The sequence below is a fragment of the Melopsittacus undulatus genome, chromosome 5 (assembly GCF_012275295.1).
Source record: "Melopsittacus undulatus isolate bMelUnd1 chromosome 5, bMelUnd1.mat.Z, whole genome shotgun sequence".
NCBI lineage: Eukaryota > Metazoa > Chordata > Aves > Psittaciformes > Psittaculidae > Melopsittacus > Melopsittacus undulatus.
The window spans coordinates 85,191,837-85,212,484 of NC_047531.1; the positions used below are offsets into that span (position 1 = coordinate 85,191,837).

The following is a 20,648-nucleotide window of genomic DNA, read 5'->3' on the forward strand; positions in this document are numbered from 1 at the left end:
TTCCAGTGCTGTAAAAGGAGAAATTTTGGCAAAACCATGAAAATCAGTATGGCTACAGGAAAGTTTCAATTGAGAAGAGGCTTTTAACCTGGCTATCAGTCCCACTTTACTGTCTTCTGAGATGACAGTACCTTTCTTAGGCTTTTGATTTACACTATTATGTAGCTAATATATGACGACTCTTAGAAGGGGCTGGCTTGCAAGTCCCAAGCTCTCTATGTTTGCTTCATTCTGAGAACTGATAGTTCACAATCTATACAAAAAGTATGACTTATATGTTGCTGCAGTCAGTGGAAGTTTCATCATTTGTTTAAATGGGCACAGAAATCTAGGGAAAAAGAATGAATCTTTACCAGTTCAGACTATTGATAGGAGATACAATAATTCAGGTATTAAGTAGAATGAATGAATCAGTATCTTCATACTGCATATTTTTCTCTTTTCATCAGCTTTGAGCCCTAGATGGGATGAAACTTTCTCTTTTACTATCCAAGTTCCAGAACTGGCATTGATACGCTTCTGTGTGGAGGATGAGATATCTGTGGTTTCAAATGACTTCATTGGTCAATACACCTTACCAGTGCTCAGCCTGAATAAAGGTAATATTTTCATGTGAGCAACCTATAATGGCTCAAAAAACCCCAAATCCCCCACACCAAAAACCAACAGTATTTCAGGCTTTTATCATTACTGCATGATTGATAGAGTACAGCATTATGTTTTATCTCCCAAAGGAGAATTGCATATCCATACGTAAAAATTACACTCTTTTTAAGTAACCATAGTTTCCAAATGCAACTCCACAGTGTAGAAATCAAAAGGATATTAATGACAGTCAATCATTTCTACTGCAGTATTCCACTTTAGATAATAATGTCTCAGATGGTATTTTAACACACTGCAATAGGAAACAGGAAAAGAGATTAGTCAGAAGCACTATAAAGGCAACATTTTTGTGCACTTTCTACTAGGGGTCAAAACCCAATACAAGCGAAGTTAGAAAAAAAACAACTAAAACCAAAGCCAAAACCCCAAATCAACCAAAAACTAAACCCCTAATGCTCAGGTAACCAGCTAAAAACTCAGTTTTTCAGAGTGGAGAATTAAGAATATAAATTAAGGAAAATATCTGTGGTAATTTTCATTCTACTGTTTGTTTTAGTGTACAGCTTCTGGAGTTGTACATGATTAATAGGCAGCACATAAAGAGCAGACACAGAAGTCAGCAGGCCAAGGAGAAAAGCTTATGTAAAATGGCTACTTACTATATTGAATTTCCAAAGCTATTTCTGACAAAACAAACAACCAACTTTTATTAGTGAATGAAGATGGAAGGCAAAATGTTGGAGCAGTCAGCCAGCACTGTGCCTTTCTTATTACGGTTAACAGGACTTTTAATGGCTTTTTCTTTCCAGGTCCTGAAATCATAAAGCTGTTTGTGATTCTTAGCTGAGGTTCAGGAGTTACACAAGAACAAAGACATTACTCTTAAAGCACACTTCTCTTTTTTTTCTTCCAACATAAATTTTACACTGATCACCTTTTACTTTCCTTTTACTTATATATTATAGGTTAAAGATTAAAAACCCATGCCAACTCAGGATGTCTGAGACAAACCTATGTAGCAGACACTGAGGCTTGCATATGCTTGAAAAAACATCAATTGGTCTAAATTTCAGGCAAAATTGGGAGTTCATTCTTCTTAGGAAAGAACTGTCTAAACTATGCTGAAGAATGAGTTAGGATTTCAGTTTTACTCTTCATGGCACCAATTGCTTTAATGTGTATTACATGATTGAGCCTTCTTCCCTGGGATTCATATCCCTGAGGGCAAGGTGCTTCCAAAAGCTGAGCAGTGCTTCTATCTTTCTTTTCTTTGACAGGCAGTGGGACAAAGTTGTGCCATTGCCACCCTCCACTGGATTTTCTATTGAAAGAATTCAAATGTATATCATCACTGCCTTCCTTTACCCAGCAGCAGCCTCCCAGCTCAGTTGTAGCATACACTGGGGAAGAATGCTTGTTGCCTACATGTACCAGTATTTGATTTTTCATGCAGTGATTAAGTAGGTATGCTCTGATTAAGTAGGTATATTCAGAAGGGCTGAAAGTGAGAATAATTCTCTAACTGGATGGTCTTTAACCTTTAACAAGAGTAGTGGGGTCCTGGGTTACAGTCCCTGTCCCACTGAGCCTGCTATGTAGACAGGAGTTCAATTATTACTGCTATTATCATTGGATAAATTAATAGTTAATTATTTCATACTATAAGAAAGCTTTACTCCTTTCAGAATGCCTTGTAGAATACTCTCTAGGTAGGGGCTAGAACATGGTCTTTAGAAATGAGTCTTTGTCCTTGAATGCATCTTTGGAGAGGAAATAAATCATGTCTTCTAGATACTTTTGAGATAACTGCTAAAAGTTATCTCAGATGCATATTGCCTGGTCTCAGCTTTAATATCTGCTGCCCAGAAGTTAACTTACTTAAATAGCTGCCGTTACATATACATAGATAAAACACAGAACATGTTTCTTAATCAAAAGTTACATTATTATTATGAAATAATAGACATTTACAGTGACCTAAAGAAATACAGGCTCAGGGTTTTGGAGAGGGGATTTTTGCTCTTTGAAGAGGTAAATTAAGTGTGAAATTGAGAACTATAGTTTCTCCAAGTGCTTTGACAACCAGATTAACATGTAGTTTCTGAGGCATACCCTATTTCTGATACTGGGAATCACTCATATATAAAAAGAGATTCTTAACACAGTTAAGATGTCATGGTAGATCTTACACTACACTTATTTTCTACCTTCGCTGGACAGTTCCTTACTGCTGCAGCAACATTCTTCTCTAATGCACTAGCACTCTTGATTCACAAGCTATTTAATTTGCTGTCAGAACAATGCATGCAGCACGTAATATCTTTGGATGTTAAAATGTATGCTTTCTCCATGTTTAAATATCATTGAGTCTTTAGCTTGAAAAAAAACCTCACATCCTAAAATACACTGGAGTTTTTCACTACTCTGTGTTAAAACATACCAGAATTTGAATACTGCAAATGTAGAGGACAAAACCAGTAGAAATGGGATACGGGTTTTGTATAATTTCAGTTTATTTTAGAGTTATTTAGAGAATCATAAATTATTCCTTATTTGCATAGATCATAAAACCACTCCATCTTAACCTTTGTGGTTAATACACTAATAAAGTGTCATTATATTTACAGGTTACCGTAATGTTCCCCTGCTGAACAAACATGGTACCAGTCTCAAACCTGCATCACTGTTTGTTCATATATGGTACTACTAATGACACTCTGCAGTAACAGTTCTGAACGATCACCCCCTGCTCAATAAAGCAACATCACCTGTCGTGCAACAGCCCCGTGGTCTGGTTTCCAGAGTGGTACGTTCTTGAGGTTTTATTAAGCTAATGGGACTTCTTGTTTATTTCACTTTCAGGTAGTTTCAAAATTATGATTAATTACTGAGAAAAATGGTCTAATATTTATGATCTGAGACAGCAAAATGTTGAGCATGTTAAACTGACATATTCATTTGTATAGAACAAGATTTCTTACCATTGTATCTCTCTGAGAAAACAGGAAAAATTACACATGCAATGTACCCTTTCTGATTGGGCTATGCCTATGTCCACTGTAATTTTGCTACCTGGGAAACAGTTTTGAGGAGAAAAACAACTCTTAAAATGATAAAAACTCAGATGCTAATATCAATACCTTTTCTCAGATTAGTCTTCAAACCCCTGCTGCTAAAGACAGACAAATAATTCGCAGACTGATTTGTGAAGTGCTGTGTTCCTCATAACAGCAGGGCGCTCAGGATACATCTGACTGTGAACTCAGGAAATAGGAAGTACAATGCTTTGAGGTGAATTAGAAGAATTTTTGAACAGGCAAGGGCGGATTGTGTGATTTAAGTTCTCTGAGGACAGCTTCTTGCCTGATATAGCTATTGGTGTAGATGTTGCCCATAAGACACAATGTTCCCATCTTCCTTACAAAACTGAAGCCCTATTGAGCTTCCACAAGAAAGTATCATCTACCCAGTTAATCACAGCTTTGTTACTCAAACATGTGGTGTTTTCTTTTAAAGGATGCTATTTTGATAGGTTTATTTCTTTAATACTGAAAAGTATTGCTGATGTTTGCAGACAGTTCTGATATTACATTTTAATGCTCTTCTTATTTAATGCCATGTTAATGTTATTTTATGTAATGTTGCTCTAAGATGGAAAATCAGGGTAACCAGTAAACAATGATTAGAAAATGTCACAGGAAATAAGACTATTAGAAAATTACATTACAGATATAATAAGGAAACCAAGACAGTAGACTAAGAAGATGCTAAAATCGATATTGAACTGTAAGGTCAGGTAATTTGATAACGTTTAATCTGGCCTCAATATGTTTTCTGTGCCTGAGTGACAAGACACTTGATTCTTTACCCAGGAGGGCCTATAATCTGACATGTTAGACTTACTGATCTTTGTAGTGATCACATTTGTATGCTAGCCAATATCCCTTTTATGTGGTAAATATTTTATATCTTTTTTCAGCTCTGAAGAATGTTAATAATATTAATATTCAGGCAGAGCTCCCCCCAGCTCTCTTTACAGAGGAGTTTAATACATCAGATTGCCTGGGGAAATTATCCTCAGATAAAAACTGACCAAGTGACATAGTCAATTGGTTTGATGCTGAAAAAAACTCCAGCTTATTTAGTTTCCTAAATAACATTCTGAGTCCCATTTCAGGAGCTTTATACAACACTACCTTCTAAAGACTGATCTGTGAGTATCCTTTGAGAGAAGAAGGCAATTATGTTCAGCTTCTGCCATTACTATCCCTCTGCTGACCACTTTTCTATCTGGTAGGACAAATGTCAGACCTAGTCAGTATATGGAAACTTAAACTTTTACAGCAGATCAGATCGCAAATAAACATGTCTCCTGTGCCTTAAAAATGTGCCCTTGGTCCTGGAAAGGTACATATACATGGTCAGCTATGTGTGTCTAAGAGGCTGGCAGTAATGGACAGCTCAATCTGGCTGCTCACATGCTAAATGTTTAAAGATGTGCTTAAGTGCTTCCTCAATGTAGGTAAAAATGCTTTGAAGAACAGAGCCCATAATTACCTCAGTGAGCTCAAAGGAACCACTCACATTCATTGTTTAATATGTATATGTACATTTTATAGCCCTGAGGTCAATGCATGTATTGACTTGATTCCCTTACGCAGCAGTAAGAATGCAATGCAGTAAGATTGGTGAACAGATTCCTTATAGTGTAATCTTTAACAAATACCACACCGAAAGATCACATTCACTGTGTTTTAGTTGTGACATTAGCTTCTGCCTTCTCCTTTCTTCCCACAAATAGCCGGCTATACCTGCTTCTTGAATGACAGAATAAAAGAAATAACTACATATCTTATTGACAAATTAATATCCTGAATTGAATGGTACATTACATCAAAAGTTAAAAGTGCACCAACATATATTGCCCAAACTGTGTAAAGTGCAAAGCTTTCAAGTTCTTTCTTTTTTTAAGTATTGATTGTATAAGATGTAATGTAAAATTTGCCAGACATCTGAAATGTATTGGCACCCAGGGAACCATCCCATGGTTCTCTGGTGAAATCATTATATGCAGTGGGGTCACAGGGGAGGCTGACAAATTACACTATTATCAGCATTGCTTCAACACAGTCAAATTAATGGGCAAAGAATTAGGCCCCACATTTCAGTGTGTACAGATTTTAACATTCTTACCGTACTACTTAATACAAACAAACCAAAAGCCTTTATTGCTATCATAAGTACTTCCTGCATGATGCTACAGGTTCCTAGTGTGTGATTTCTTAAACTCACACTGGCAGGAATCTGTTGCAGGAAGATGGTAGCAATTTTAACCTAACAGCCTTATGACTAGAAATGTTAAGGTATGCGATCAGCAGATGACTGCATATTCTCAAGGGCAACTGAGACAAAATGTGCCGTGGGAAATGGGATAAAGAAACATTAGTGGATAAATAATTGAATTATCTCAGACAACATTTAAATTACACTGTTTCCCAGCGGATACCACTTTTCTTCATTTAACTGGACACTGCTCAGTTGAATGTTAACAGCTCCCACAAATGTTCCTTTGCTTTTCACAACAAGCTTCAGTATACGGCCTTGGAGCTCTGTGACTTTGTCATACACAACCTGAAATAACATACAGTGAAATAGAAAAGAAACACCCCAGTTATATGGATTTGTAGATCTATTTGACAGGTAAAACAATTACTTTAGTACAGCATTCAGGATAACCAATATAACTTTGTAAGAATTGCTTTGAATTCCTGGTCATAATTACAAACTACTGACCATCAGCCAAGTTCACTTACCTTGGTGAATTTACCTCAGAAATATATCTGACCATATGTAGTTTATATAAAAGAGATTCTGCCAGTTTAGGCTTGTGAAATCTGATTACCAAGCATCTCCAAACCTGTGGTGGGCAACTCTTGAGGAAAAAATAAGGTGTATATGATTTTCCCCTGAAACCCTAACTTATGCAGAGTTTTGAATTCAAATGTGAAGAAATATCAGTTCCTTCATGAAGTTCACCAGAAAATTATAATATAGTTGATTTTCTGGAGAAGAGATTCAGATGGAAGGTTATCATGGGTAGCAGCATGAAAACAAAAGATAGCTAAATTTGCAGAAGTGTAGATTATCTTTTCATAACAGATGCTTTGATAAATGGCATTGTTTTTCTGCAAAATCAGAAAAAAACAGGAGGAAAATAGTGCTGATGTCAATTTTTGTAACCTATGTATGCTGCATTTGTTATGTGTTCATTAGTAGTACCTTAAATCAACTTTCTGTTGCATTGATATGTCTTACAAAGGCATATCACATCAATGCACACAGTACCTCAGAACTTTTCCTCAGTACTGTGCTTGCGATTAAACCTTGTGCTACATACCAGAGTAAAAGAGATCAAGCCAAAGCAAAACCATATTTTCTTCTAAGCAAAAACTTCCATTAAATTTAATAAATGTTCTAGATCAAAAAACCTCTATAAATTTTACAATTTTAATACAAATCACTTTATGCATGATTCTGGTTGCTAACTGTATCCAAATGTGCCCATTAGAAAAATGCTTGCAGTTTTTAATGGGGTTGTCAAATATTAAACATAACACAAAGCTCATCCCACTCAGTAAAAGTTGTAGGATTTGAACATCTCCGTGTTTGGACCCAATTTAGCAAGTGGAATTTACTAACTTTAGATGTTTCTGTTACTAGACTAGTGCTGTTAATACTTTTCAAATTAAATGAGACAGCTTGCTTAGCATTTCTTTAGAAGATTACTAAGTCCTATAGTTTTAAAATATCCTTGAAATTACCTTAATACTATGAGAAGACACTGAGGTTAATTATGAAAGGTTAATGGTGTATTTCTTGAATTAAAAAAGCCAGTCTGGAGTGGTAGGCTAACAAGAACAAGCTGCATTCAAAACGGATTCCTACATTTCAGTCTCTGCATTAACCAAAAACTGCTGAGTGAACTGCATGTGGGTTACTAAAATGTGAAAGAATGTTCTCAGCCAGCTTCAGGCCTGAAAGGTAAGCTTTGTTAAGGGAAGTACATTTAATCTAAAGTTTGTATGGCTGGAAATCATTTTCTATTTTAGCTGCAATGGAAAATGCTTTAAATTTTAATCTCCCTGTGCAGTTTAGAAAGCAAACACAATGACATACTGTCACTTCAGGAGAATGGGAAAGTGAAACTGCCTAAAAGGTGTTTGCAGTCAACCTGCTTGGATTTACCCTGCAGTTCAAATGTAGTCTATACTGAGGAAAAGTCAGACCGAGCTCCCTCTAGCTTGGGTCTCTACATTGGACTACTGAGACCTCTGTGTACCTCCAATTACAAGAAGCAGAAATGGCCAAGGGAGATGTTCTGCAGACAGCCATAGAGTTGATAGAGGCTGCACATCAGCAATGCTCCTCTCACTGCTTAGCAACAAAGGTGGCTTCTGAACTTCAGGGGTGGACCATTATGGCCTCGGCTGCCCTCGTGGGACCGCACAGTGATTTTGTCTGCACTGCAAGCTGCAGAGATGTCGCAGCGAGTGCCATACTGAGCAGGACATCGAGCTATCCTGGCAGCAAGCACAACGCACAGGATACCAAGCTCCATGATGCAGGGGGATCATCAGTGCTGATGAACACTGCCACGGGATGTGGGGGAAAGAAAATTGCCTGATATCACCGAAAATGTACATGTAAGCTGTAAGAGTAAGGAAATACTCAGTATAGTAGATTATAACAGGTGTGAACTGGGGAAATTAACAAATTTCAATCTTTGGACAAAAGGAAGCTTAAACTGTGAGCAGTGACATACCTTACAGTGCAGGGTGTGTAGCATTCAAATGACCCCTAAAAACTTTCTAAAACGGTGTTACTAATTCAACTGGAGTAAGGTATAAATCATCAGGATGTAGGGACAGAAGAAAGGTCTGGTGATAGCTGAATTAGTATGAGGATAAAACAGGCACCAGAATTTCATAATCAGAACAGTTAAGTCCTGAAATGATTGTGTAGTAAGAATATTTGCCTCCCATTTATACAGCCAGATCAAATGGAGGTGATTTATGTGTGGCCATGCAGCAAATCAGTGGGACAGTTAAGGCTGGGATTCAAGAATACCTGGCTCCAAAAAGAGAAGGACTGTTGACCTACAGGAGTCTAATGACATTTTAATTGTAAATGCAGGACAGTTGCTTCTCCTTAGGTAGCTATGGCACAGTTCCTAGATTTGCTTTTAATTGTCCAAATTATCTTTGACACATGGTGCTGAGGGAGCAGCTGTGGCTCCTGGTACAGTTCTCCTCTTCCATCAAGCTTGCTGGGGCTACTCTGTGTGTTTCAGGCCAGCGTCCCCTCTGCTCCAAGGGCAACTGCAGTAACACCAACACGCTGATGTGGTCCAGGTATATTTGCTCCCATTTGGCCACACCTCAAGGGCAGTGCTGAGAGAGGTCTTGTTCTGACTTCATTCTGGCAATGCACACTCTGCTCTGTCTTGGAGGTTTGCTTATTTTGTGGGTGTGTGTACATGCAGACACTCAAGGGACAAACTGGGGTAACTGAGACCTTCAATCATGTCTCGGGGCAGATGATACATATATAAGCAAGACCCCACTGCTGTTGGTTCTGGTCATTGCAGCTTTTCCTGGCAAGAGTTTAAGCTTCAATCATTCAGATTTATCTTCAGATTTTTACTTTCTTTTACTGCTCTGGAACCTCCTGAGTAACTCATTGATTCCTAATGTTGATCTATAAACAAGTATATATCTTTTTTCTCTTCACATTGCATTCCATTTTCCTCTTCTTCTCAACCATCATTTTTAATGCAATGTTATACCAACATGAACGCAACAAACACCCAAATCCAAATAAAGGAACAAGAGACAAAAAGGAGTGCTTGTTCAAAGCAACTCCAAAATATTTGGCATAGTTCATCCTATTGTCAGCCTCCCTGGATTTTCACGTCTTTACTCTCACACACATGAGTAAAAATCAAAAGTAAAATGCACTTTTGCAAGGCCAATAATTTGCTGTAGGCAGTCATAAGCAATAGAAGTACAAAACTGAAACCAAAAATACCCAAGAGAAGCACATTTCATACTTTTTTTTAGTCTCAAACACAGAAAGAAATTAATATACAGCTTCCTTCCAGCGATTTGGCTTTAATAAAAACTTATGAACTCATAAAAAAGGCTGGTACATTTCTGTACACAGCATTTGGACAGTAACTAACTTAAAAGACAGCTGACTTATATTTTTAGTAGTTTTTCTTCCCTGGGGCGGCTTTTGCCTCAGTCTACCAGCCTTGGACAGAAAATGCATACAGAATTACATCACATATGGAAGAACAGAGCTGCTAACAGCACAAGCATCGGTTTGAAATGTCCAAGTTCAATGGAACCATATGTTCCCACTGAGATTAGCAGTTCCTGGTGAAAAAGATAGAGCATCTGTGAAGAAGCCTGTGAGTTTTGAGTAAAGGATATTAAAGTTCTCATGGAATTTCTTTTAACAGCATTGGAATGCCCCATAACCACAATTAAACCTCCTCCCAGTGACTATTGTCTGACTGATTTGGGATTTTCTTGCATTCAACTTGATCTAAAAATGATTAGCACAATAATTGACTTCCACTGTTGCTGGCTGGTTCTTATCTGTAGTACACTTGGGATACTTTAGAATGAATGTTATATAATCATATTATCATATTATATTTCTTTGCTTTAAATACCCTTCAAATGTAAAGGACTTTTTTCAGACAGGTCAATTGCACTCATTGCACCGTCTTTTTGATTGCCAAAAAAAGGAAAGAACATAACAAAAAATAAATCCTAGTTCTCTGTTATTCTACTGCAGTACCATAGAGGGGTACACCCTCTGATACCATCTGTCTTGGCTGTTAGCAGCAATATTACTTCTTACAGAAGCACTGAAAGTCATTAGTAAGTAGTTAACTTTTGTAATCAAATAGATGTGGGAAAAGAAAAACATTAAAACCACAGGACTGGGAAATGAGGAGATAAGGACTCTCAGTCTCAGTTAACTCATGTTTCATCATACCTTATCTATCAAAAAGGGTGGAGGGGTAGTATTTGCCATGCCTTACACTTTAAAACCTGTTCAAAGATGTCTGTAAATTGTTTTGAAGTCTTTAGGAGAGTCCTTATATGCAACAACTATAATCATCTTCATACTGTTTGAGTCAAACCTGCCCTTATAAAAGAATATAGTTTATGCCACTTCCCATTCTGTTATAAATGCTTCTCTATACAACTGTTTCTTTTCACCCCAGAGGCGTGAGTATTTCAGTGGTGTGTGAAGTAATTACATATGGCTGTCAACTGCTAGCTTTTTCACATAAAAAGAACTTGGTTATTTATTATTGTGCTATCATTTAGGACAATGCCAACCAATTTGATTGTTGATTTTCAAATGTGAATATGAATAATAGCATCCATTCAATTAGTACTTTTTAATGTTATTGTAAAAATCTGCATTGAAAACAGCCTTGGTTTTGCTGCAACAGCACTTGGTCTCATTTGGCTAACATGTAACTGTGGTTATTGGGTAAAATAAAGCAGTGAAAGAATCCAACTGCTTTCCTGAAGAGAGGGACATAAAGAGACTGTTTCATTTCTGAGCAAGATGGAAAGCAGAAGACTGTCCTATTTGTGGTTCAGCTTATGATATATTCCTCCTTTTTGATCTTACTCATTGCAACAGCTCTAAATGCTGTATTGTTATTTTACTTCAAGAGCGAGCAAAGAAAATCAAGTGAGAAATGGTGGAAAAAAGTGACTGGTACTCACAATTTCATTGTAAGTAGGGTCAGAGCTTTTTGGAGCTGTTCTTGTTTTCCTTTGACTGACCTCATAAGGATCCGGCAGAAGATAGAATTCTGCATGTGCACTTGGGGCAGAGCCATCTGGGAGGCGCTGAAAAACAAAACGGTCATAAATATGAATGCCCATGTTCTAGCAAAGAAAACAAATAAAAAGTACCAAATGAAATGTGGACTTTAAGCAGACACAGAAACATGTTAGATTCTCAGTATTCTCTTGGCTAAACCGGAGTGCTAGTGCAGTAAACATCAGGGATTCTTAGAATTCAGCTTAACATTGAATCAGGAAAATAGAAATGGAATAATACAAGAACAAGATAAAATTGCCTATCTTTAATATTTTATGTTCTGATGGGAAAACCCTTAAGCCTCAGTCTACTTTAACTGTGCTTAATCTGATACAGAGTCTAGCCCTTCCATTTTCCAGAGCAATGCACAGAAACTGGATTCTAGCGAGTAAGCTCCTATCGATTTTAACCCCTGTGTAACAGTGCTGATGCTGAGGAGAACTGATTGTTTCTAAGGGTGTTTCATAAAGCATAGTACTATAGAAAAGTCAGGAGCTTTTCCTGCAGCAATATGGGCAGAATAGGATTCTTACAATAAAAGTCTTTCAAATCTCTTCCCCCACTCAGCTGTAATTTTCAAGTTCAGGTTACTGAATGATATGAGGCTCCCCTGGAAGTGTTTAAGGCCAGGCTGGATGGGGCTTTGAGCAACCTGGCCAGTGGGAAGTGTCCCTGCCCGTGGCAGAGGGGTTGAAACTAGATGATCTTTAAGGTCCCTTCCAATTCTGTGATTCTATTATTCTATTCCAGATATTCCATTTTATGGCAGCTACTTGAGGGCAGAGCTAATCTATTAACCAGGCTCAGCTATAAGCTAATGCTGGTGTATGGGGAGTTTTTTGATAACTTCTGAACAGCTGTAAGGTCACTCCTAAAGCAACATTACAATGACTCAGAAACCACATTGGTAGTAGGAGAGGCTTTAAAAGAACCCAGAAGAAACTTAATCATGAAAAACTATAAAACATGTATTTTGCCAGCATATGCCACTTAGTCCTTAGCTTATAATTAACCAGAAACCTTTGTGTTGGTAACATAGTATGCAATCAGAAAGCATAAAATAGGGCATATTAAATATCAGCAATTGAAATTGTATTATCAGCATTTTAATGAGGCAAGTTTACCTGAGAGCTCACAGGCAATCCAGTGACAGGATGTAAATGAAAATACAGGCAAAAAGAAGTGATCTTAAAATGTTTGGAACTGAAGAACCCAGAGCATTACACATGCGGTTGCATCTATATTTCCCATTGTAATTTTACCTGGCTCAGAATAATCTCTTGGATTTTGATTATTCACAGTATGTGTCTAGAAATATGTGGTTGTCTCCAGGCATCATCAACAACATACCCCTGTGACAGGAGAAACTGCTGGTGTCCTAGCAATAAATAACTTGTCTATGGGAAGAAAAACAGTGCTTGTGTGTGTGAGCAATCAGTTCTTGCACAACAAATCTCTGGGTTTCGTTATCTGAAATAATCCTTCAAGGCAGATGATGTGGTCAACTGTTAAAGCTTATTACTGCTATTGTTAACACTACACAGCATCAAAGGATGCACTACTCAAATCATTACATAATGTCAGCGCCATGTGAACTATTGATGTTATCTATACTAAGCTCTCCAAAGTCCATATGATTTAAAATGTGCATAAGATTCAATGGTGAAAGTAAGAATGTCATTAAATTTCAGTGAAACTAACAGATATTTTCCTAGGACAGAGTATGACACTGTTAACACAAGATTTTTAGTTTACATTGTCCATTTGAAAGTCCATCTCTATTGATCGAGGAAGATACTAAAGCTTCAACCAAGGACTACAAATAACAGTAAATTGAACACCCTTTTAAAAATCAGGGAGGAGAAATAAATGTAGCCTTAAATACAGGGATGAGGAACCCATCTGGTAAGTAATGGGCTACAGTGGTAACAGGATGGCTGCATCCATCTGATTCTGCTCCCATTTCAGCTGCCAGATAGGACAGGGCAAATCACAAGTGCTGTGTCCCACTGTGCACCTCAAGACAACAAAGGCACAGATCAAGGAATCGTTGTTTGCATCTGAAGCAGGCTCAATGTGACATTCACCTTCCAGGGAAAGAATCCAAGCTGATTGCCTTGTGATTGTTGACAGGATGGGGTATCCAGAAGCACATGTGATGAATAGGAAAAAAACCCCAGATAAAATTGTCAATATGCCTTTGACTTGCTCCTGTTTCCCTGCTAGCAATGCTGGCATATTATCTAGCCTTCAGTCAACTAACCTTTCTCCATGAGCAGACTCCTCCCAAAACCTAAGTAGGGACTTCATGTGCTGTGGCCATATGAAACACAGAGAGAAAACTACTTGCTATCCCTTTGAATGTAGCTAAATACATAGAATCATAGAATAGTTAGGGTTGGAAAGGACCTTAAGATCATCAAGTTCCAACCGCCCTGCCATGGGCAGGGTCACCTCACACTAAACCGTATCACCCAAGGCTTCATCCAACCTGGCCTTGAATTCCTTCAGGGATGGAGCATTCACAACCTCCCTGGGCAACCCATTCCAGTACCTCACCACCCTAACAGTAAAGAACTGCTTCCTTATATCTAATCTAAACTTCCCCTGCTTCAGTTTTAACCTGTTACCCCTTGTCCTATCACTACAGACCCTAGTGAAGAGTCCCATAGGCCCCCTTCAGATACTGGAAGGCTGCTATGAGGTCTCCATGCAGCCTTCTCTTCTCCAGGCTGAACAGCCCCAACTTTCTCAGCCTGTCTTCATACAGGAGGTGCTCCAGTCTCTGATCATCCTCGTGGCCTCCTCTGGACTTGTTCCAACAGTTCCATGTCCTTTTTATGTTGAGAACACCAGAACTGCACACAATACTCCAAGTGGGGTCTCACAAGAACAGAGCAGAGGGGCAGGATCACCTCCTTCGCCCTGCTGGTCACGGCTCCTTTGGATGCAGCCCAGGATATGGTTGGTTTCCAGGCTGTAAGCACACACTGAAGTTAGCTCATGTTCATTTTCATTTCTTTTTGCTCTAAAGATTATGCCTTCTGTCATATTACAGTGTCACATTTAGTGAACAAAACCCTTGGATTATCTTCTTGCTTCTAACTCAGTCTGCATTGGCACATTTGTAAACTTAGGTAAACATGAAGAATACCTGACCTAAATGCCAGCCTCATTTGCACCAAAGAATACCTGTTCTGGTGCATCCATTATAAACATGGAGTAAAGATTTCTAGTGGGCTTATGAGTAACTCTGAAATCCAGTAAAAACCTCTGTTACTGTTATTAATGGCTCAGAAATTACTGATTTCTGTTCACAGTCCAGGCCAGAACAAAATCAAAGGGTACCTTGGGAATGCCATTTTGCATTTTAACTGCTCTGCAAAGTCTTTATAGCTTGAATGGACTTGTGATCAAGAAAACAGAAAAGCCACAGAGTTTTAGATTGTATTTATTTATGTTTAATTCTATAGTCATTTCATTAACACACAAATAAAGAATTTACTCCCAATTTAAATTACTGTCTTAAATCTTCAATTGCATATGCTTGTGAGTAAATTCAAGCTATAAAGAACTGTAAGGCTGAAAAGTTATAAACCCAAGTTCTCAACAGACATGCCATAGCTCTTCCTGTTTTGCCTATGGGGAAAAGAAACCATGTGATTGTGATCTGCAATAAAAAACATTGAGTTGAATTGAGAAGCTGACTCCTTGTGCTACTTCAAATACAAACAAGTCACAACTAAGCCATTTCCTCAGAGAATGACCTGCCTACTTGACCTTGATAATAACGAATGTTTTTAAAGAACTCAGTTGCTACTGCTTATATATATGTTTGAAAAAGCAGTTTATTTGTTGAAATGTCATTTTCCTCTAAAGTCAGGCAGAAGGTGATGAAAATATTTACGAATGAAGGGAAGTGAAGGAGAGGAAATAAGACTCTGCATTTACTTCTCTCCGCATCCGTAATTCAGCACTGAAAAACTCATAGAGACACACATCTATTATGGCTGTGTTACACTTTTCATTCCAATTTTACCTTCCAAACCAAGATATTGATATTTACTTACAGAAACCCACACAGATAGGTTGTGTCCTGTCTAATTTAATGTCAAATATACTAGCTGTAGCTGGGAAACAATGGCTGAAATTCAATCACATTTTCCACAAGACTTACATTATCTTAATGACTTTACTCCCTTGATCATTAGTAACCATCAACAGCTCTCCTTAAGAATGGATTCTTTGTTAGCATTATGAAAGGCCTAACTATTTCAACATTTGCCATATATTAAACATTGCAATTTAGCAGCTAATATGAATATTGGGCCTCACTCATATGAATTTTAAGAAAAAGTTTATGTTTTTTAAAAATCACTTTAGGTATCATTTATCCTAAAACTTTTTAAATTGCTCCTCTTCCTAAAACACACCAAATGTTTTTGGGGACTAATGCCTCAAATTTCAATCATGTCATCAGTTTCTCTCCATTTTTCTTCCCTTTCCATGCACCACCATGAGAATTTATATTCTACATAGTGAAAGGACTACAAAATATTCCTTAATGTTTAATATCCTTACATCTTTAAAACTCTTATGACTATAGCAAATGGTTAGATGAAACCTTCCTTTGCTCTTAACAAAGCAAAATGTTAATATAAAGTGTAGACATGAGGCGGATTTGATTATTATCCAATAAAGGAGGATTAGAAAAAGATCCACAGATGAAATCAGCCTCACACCCCAGAAATCTGTGTAAATTACTTGCTGCCTCCTGACTAAATTAAAACTAGTATAAAATGTGGGAAAACCATCACTGCTGCTGCATCACCCTTCACTTTGTCTGAGTTGCTGTGTAACTTAGCAGAGAAAGGCTAAACCCTGTCTTTGTAGGCTGCAGCTTAATTAACAAATATAGCCTCTGCCTTAGAAAAAGATAACGTCCTCTGGGCTAATTCTGAATTTAAAGAGCTGAGAAAATAATCAGCAGTAAGACAATATTACAGTAAGTATATCATAGCAGTAAGACAATATTACAAAGAGGCTCCTTCAAAAACAGATTAATAAGATATATAAACCTTCAGGACAAACAGGATTGTTGTGTGAATAGGCGGTTGTGTTGTTATTTTCTAAACCCTACCAGGGGACTGAAGACCTTTCCTTTGAGCTCTTCATATCCGAAAGTCTTGAACACCTCTATTCTACTTTGCTACCAAGCCCTTAGCTTTCCTATCACAACATATTTACAAATGACTTAAAAAACCTTAAAAATAAAATCACATCTGCAGTAATTAAATAATAATTACACAAGAAGATTATCCACTGCATCGCTATGGTGCGTTCTGCACTGTCTGCTACTGGCAAGACGAAACAGAAAAGCAACCAGCCAAAAGTGATTGCACTAATAAGGTATTTTATGCCAAGAACTGCTTTTTTCTTCTTTTCACCTAAAATTTGAGAACATTTAACTGCTTCTCTGCAAGGTAAGTTTTATTTTATTCTATTTTCTCATCCTGATTCCCCCCTTCTTTTTTGTGAGCAAGTTGATTCCTATTCCTAACTTCTTTCCTTCTTCTGCATGCACCTGGGTGTATACATAAAAACAGAAGACACACTGTGATAGAGGTCACTGACATGGAGGTCAATGGCAAAGCAACAAAAAGAGCAATGAAGGTTCTCTCAAGTTAATGCAGGGAAATAAAAAGATACAGCATTTTAGGGCAACACAGATTTTGTTTCAGGTAAGTCCTGGAAAGCATTTTTTGAGCAGGCATTTATGCCTTTTAGAAATACATCTGAAACATATAAGGTGATTAAGATACCTGTATAAACCGTCAGACATGATACAGGCCCTCCTCTTCTGCAGTGGCAGCTGAAGGACAGATGGGATGTGTTAGGTCATGTCCTATGTGTTTAGGAAAATGAACCAGGACTTTAGTCTCCTGTGATCAAAATGAGAGTTTAGGCACCTAGACTAGAACCCAGTTTCTCAAATACTGTTGCTTCATGTCACTTCAGATGACAAAAGGTGCTTACGGAGTTGGAAATGCAACATAAGCTTTATAGGAAACTGGCACCACCCTAGAGTGGTCATCAGAAGTCAAGCAAGATATTTCATGGTATTTGAAATAGCCGTGATTTTGCAACTGAATTCCATCATATCATATATGTATGTATCTTAGCTTCTAACTGAATCGCACTCCCATTAGGCCAAGGCACATAGACTGTGAGATTTTTGAAAAGAACACATTAAATATTTAACAAAAACTGGTTTTTTTTCCTTATAAAGACAAAGACAGGAGGGGAAGTATGCTGGATCCCAAAAGATTCAGAGTTTCCTAAGAAATATGCAAAATGCTTCCAATCTGCTTCAGTCACTTAGAGGAAAGGCCATCTAACTTTGCTTAAATGAAGGAAATAAAGTGAAAACTGGCCTGTGACACCCAAAAAGTCATAAAGATTTCCCTGTTAAGTCTTTATTTCTATAGCACTCTGAAACCATAATTGAACGCTTTCAGAAAGGTGAAGAAAGGAAGTGAGATGTAGCTCTGGTGCCCAGTTCAAGAGAATGATTTATTGTCTTGATGGTCCAGAAAGAGTTAAGATATTAAGATGGACACAGTCCCAAATAAAATGGGGCGGTCTGTAAAGCCATATCACTATACTGACAGGTAAAACAGCCTCTTTCCTTTTACTGACCACTGGAAGTAGCAGACAAGGAATGCTGGAGTTTAGCTCCAGCAAGTAATGACACAGCTTTGTGTGCATTTACTACTGTTCATGAATTAACAAAGATATCTTAGAGTGGCTTGTGTCCCTACTCAGCTCACTTAAAGCTTAAGCCTAGTTCATGAGCTCTGTTACCCCTCTGATATTTCACCAACACTAGACTACTGGGTGCTCCATGTAGCACCATGTGGGTACAAAAGCTATGAAGGCTGCAAGAATAATGTAAAAGGAGACTGTATAACCAGAAGTATGAACGTATTATATGTACAATTCCCAGTTAAAGATCTGAACAAGAACCACACCGAAGACTCTTTCCAAAAGAGAAGGAAGTGACAGGATGTGTTCCAGATTCCTGAACCACATGCTGTATTACTATCTTTAAGTCATTTAAACTCTCCTGTTTTTCATAGATGAAAGAAATCAAGGTTCAGTCATGCTTTAAAATTGCATTATTTTACAGATAAGTAACGTTGGTGCAGAGCAGAGAATGCAGAGAGCAGATGTCATGAACAAGTCTCTGAAACTTTCATTCCAGAATTGCCACCAAGCTTGTAAAAGAAGGTGAATTCCATTGCTCTCAACCCTGCTTTATCACTGTGCTTGGAACACTTAATTTCAGATAAACAGTTAATCGCAGATTCTATGACATTGGCTGAGATAAGACTGATCTGGTTTGGGCCTTAAGACACATGGATCTCGGCATTTCTTGTCTCAAACAAAGCACAGGGGAGAACAAAAACTTAAGACAAATCCCCATTTCACTTTTCCTTTGAAATCACTCCAGATTAACACCATTCCCTGCTCGAGGGCATGAGAAAAATACAGCTTTTGAGAAATAAACATAAGCAAAAGCTGTTGTTCTGTTTCTATCTTTCTGTCACATACATACACTTATCTTGCCTAGGCACAGATAGTAAGGGAATATAAAAACACATAAACTGTGACACTGTTATCAGTGTCTTCACCCTATTTTCCTTTTCAGTTTCTTAATTATTTAAGGAAGTATATATATATGTCAGATCCAGAATGCTTTAAATTTCTCAAACTGTACAGCAATTCCCTCTGCTTTCCTTTAGATTATTATACAGCTTGCCATTTCCCTTTGTAAGAAAGGATTTCATGATACAATGCATGCAATTCCTGTTCCTTGATTACCTGCCATGACTTCTACTGACCCCATTGCTCCGTGTTCTAAATAACTCGTCTTGAACCTTGCTGTCTTTTCCCTTAAATATCTGCACAATTGACTTGTGTTTGTTAGTCTGTTCTTAACTAAGTTTAGTAACAATAAATCACTCCTAAAGGATCAATCACTCCCAAGCCACCTTACTAAGAACTGTTCTTTGAACTTGTATTCTAGTTTAGAATATAAAAGTCCTGAGAGAAATATTTTATTATCAAAGCCTTATAAAGATGAACTACTTTCTTTCTGCACCATGAAACCAGGATCTGGCCTGGTATCTCATTGGCATCTCTCATAGCAACCTCATGTCTCACAATTTGCTTGTTTTATCTTCACATTACCGTGAGATATAGATCTATATTTCCCTGAGGAAATACTTCTCATTTATCCAAGCTGGTTGAAGGCTGTTGGAAGTTACTTTTATTCTCTTGATCTTGCTGTCTACCCTATTTTTAATGTTTTCTTCATTTGCAACCAGTGGCAAGTTTAATTTATGTTCACCTTCATCTACCAGATCACTCACATTATTAAACAGAACTCACTCTTGGGTTTTGTTTTTTTCCCCTTATTCAACATCTATCAGCTATGCAGGGAATTACTTATTTAAAAATTAGCAGTTAGAATTTAGGGCTGAGGCAGTATTATGACTGTGACAGATTAAAGGGTTTAACAAGAAATAATAACACAACTTTCTGTACAACAGAAATTTGTCAAACACCTTTCATAACAAATATATTGGAATCCAACAGTAATCCCTCTGCCATGAGAAACAGACCTCATCCCTTTCTAATTTAAACTACTGCTGAGTAGTAGTGCACTTTGTTTGCAGGTGTTCAGCTATATTTCAGTCCAAAAGAGGACATAGAATCATAGAATAGTTAGGGTTGGAAAGGACCTCAAGATCATCCAGTTCCAACCCCCCTGCCATGGGCAGGGACACCTCACACTAAACCATGGCACCCAAGCCTTTATCCAACCTGGCCCTGAATTCCTTCAGGGATGGAGCATTCACAACTTCCCTGGGCAACCCATTCCAGTGCCTCACCACCCTAACAGTAAAGAATTTCTTCCTTATATCCAATCTAAACTTTCCCTGCTTAAGTTTTAACCTGTTGCACCTTGTCCTATCACTACAGTCCCTAGTGAAGCGTCCCTCTCCAGCATCCCTGTAGGCCCCCTTCAGATACTGGAAGGCTGCTATGAGGTCTCCATG

General features: G+C 37.8%; 2 protein-coding genes across 2 annotated transcripts in view; one reads left to right on the forward strand and one right to left on the reverse strand.

Moving 5' to 3' along the window:
• Positions 1-3,316, forward strand: part of PLCZ1 (phospholipase C zeta 1) — a 45,205-nt gene extending 41,889 nt beyond the window's left edge. Inside the window, exons 12-13 of the mRNA XM_005148148.2 lie at positions 450-599; positions 3,234-3,316. Coding sequence (XP_005148205.2) covers positions 450-599; positions 3,234-3,316 — 233 coding nt within the window. The remainder of the gene's footprint in view (positions 1-449; positions 600-3,233) is intronic.
• Positions 3,202-20,648, reverse strand: part of PIK3C2G (phosphatidylinositol-4-phosphate 3-kinase catalytic subunit type 2 gamma) — a 185,241-nt gene continuing 167,794 nt past the window's right edge. Inside the window, exons 33-34 of the mRNA XM_034063146.1 lie at positions 11,424-11,549; positions 3,202-6,237 (exon numbers count right to left, since the gene is read on the reverse strand). Coding sequence (XP_033919037.1) covers positions 6,085-6,237; positions 11,424-11,549 — 279 coding nt within the window. The 3' untranslated portion in view covers positions 3,202-6,084. The remainder of the gene's footprint in view (positions 6,238-11,423; positions 11,550-20,648) is intronic.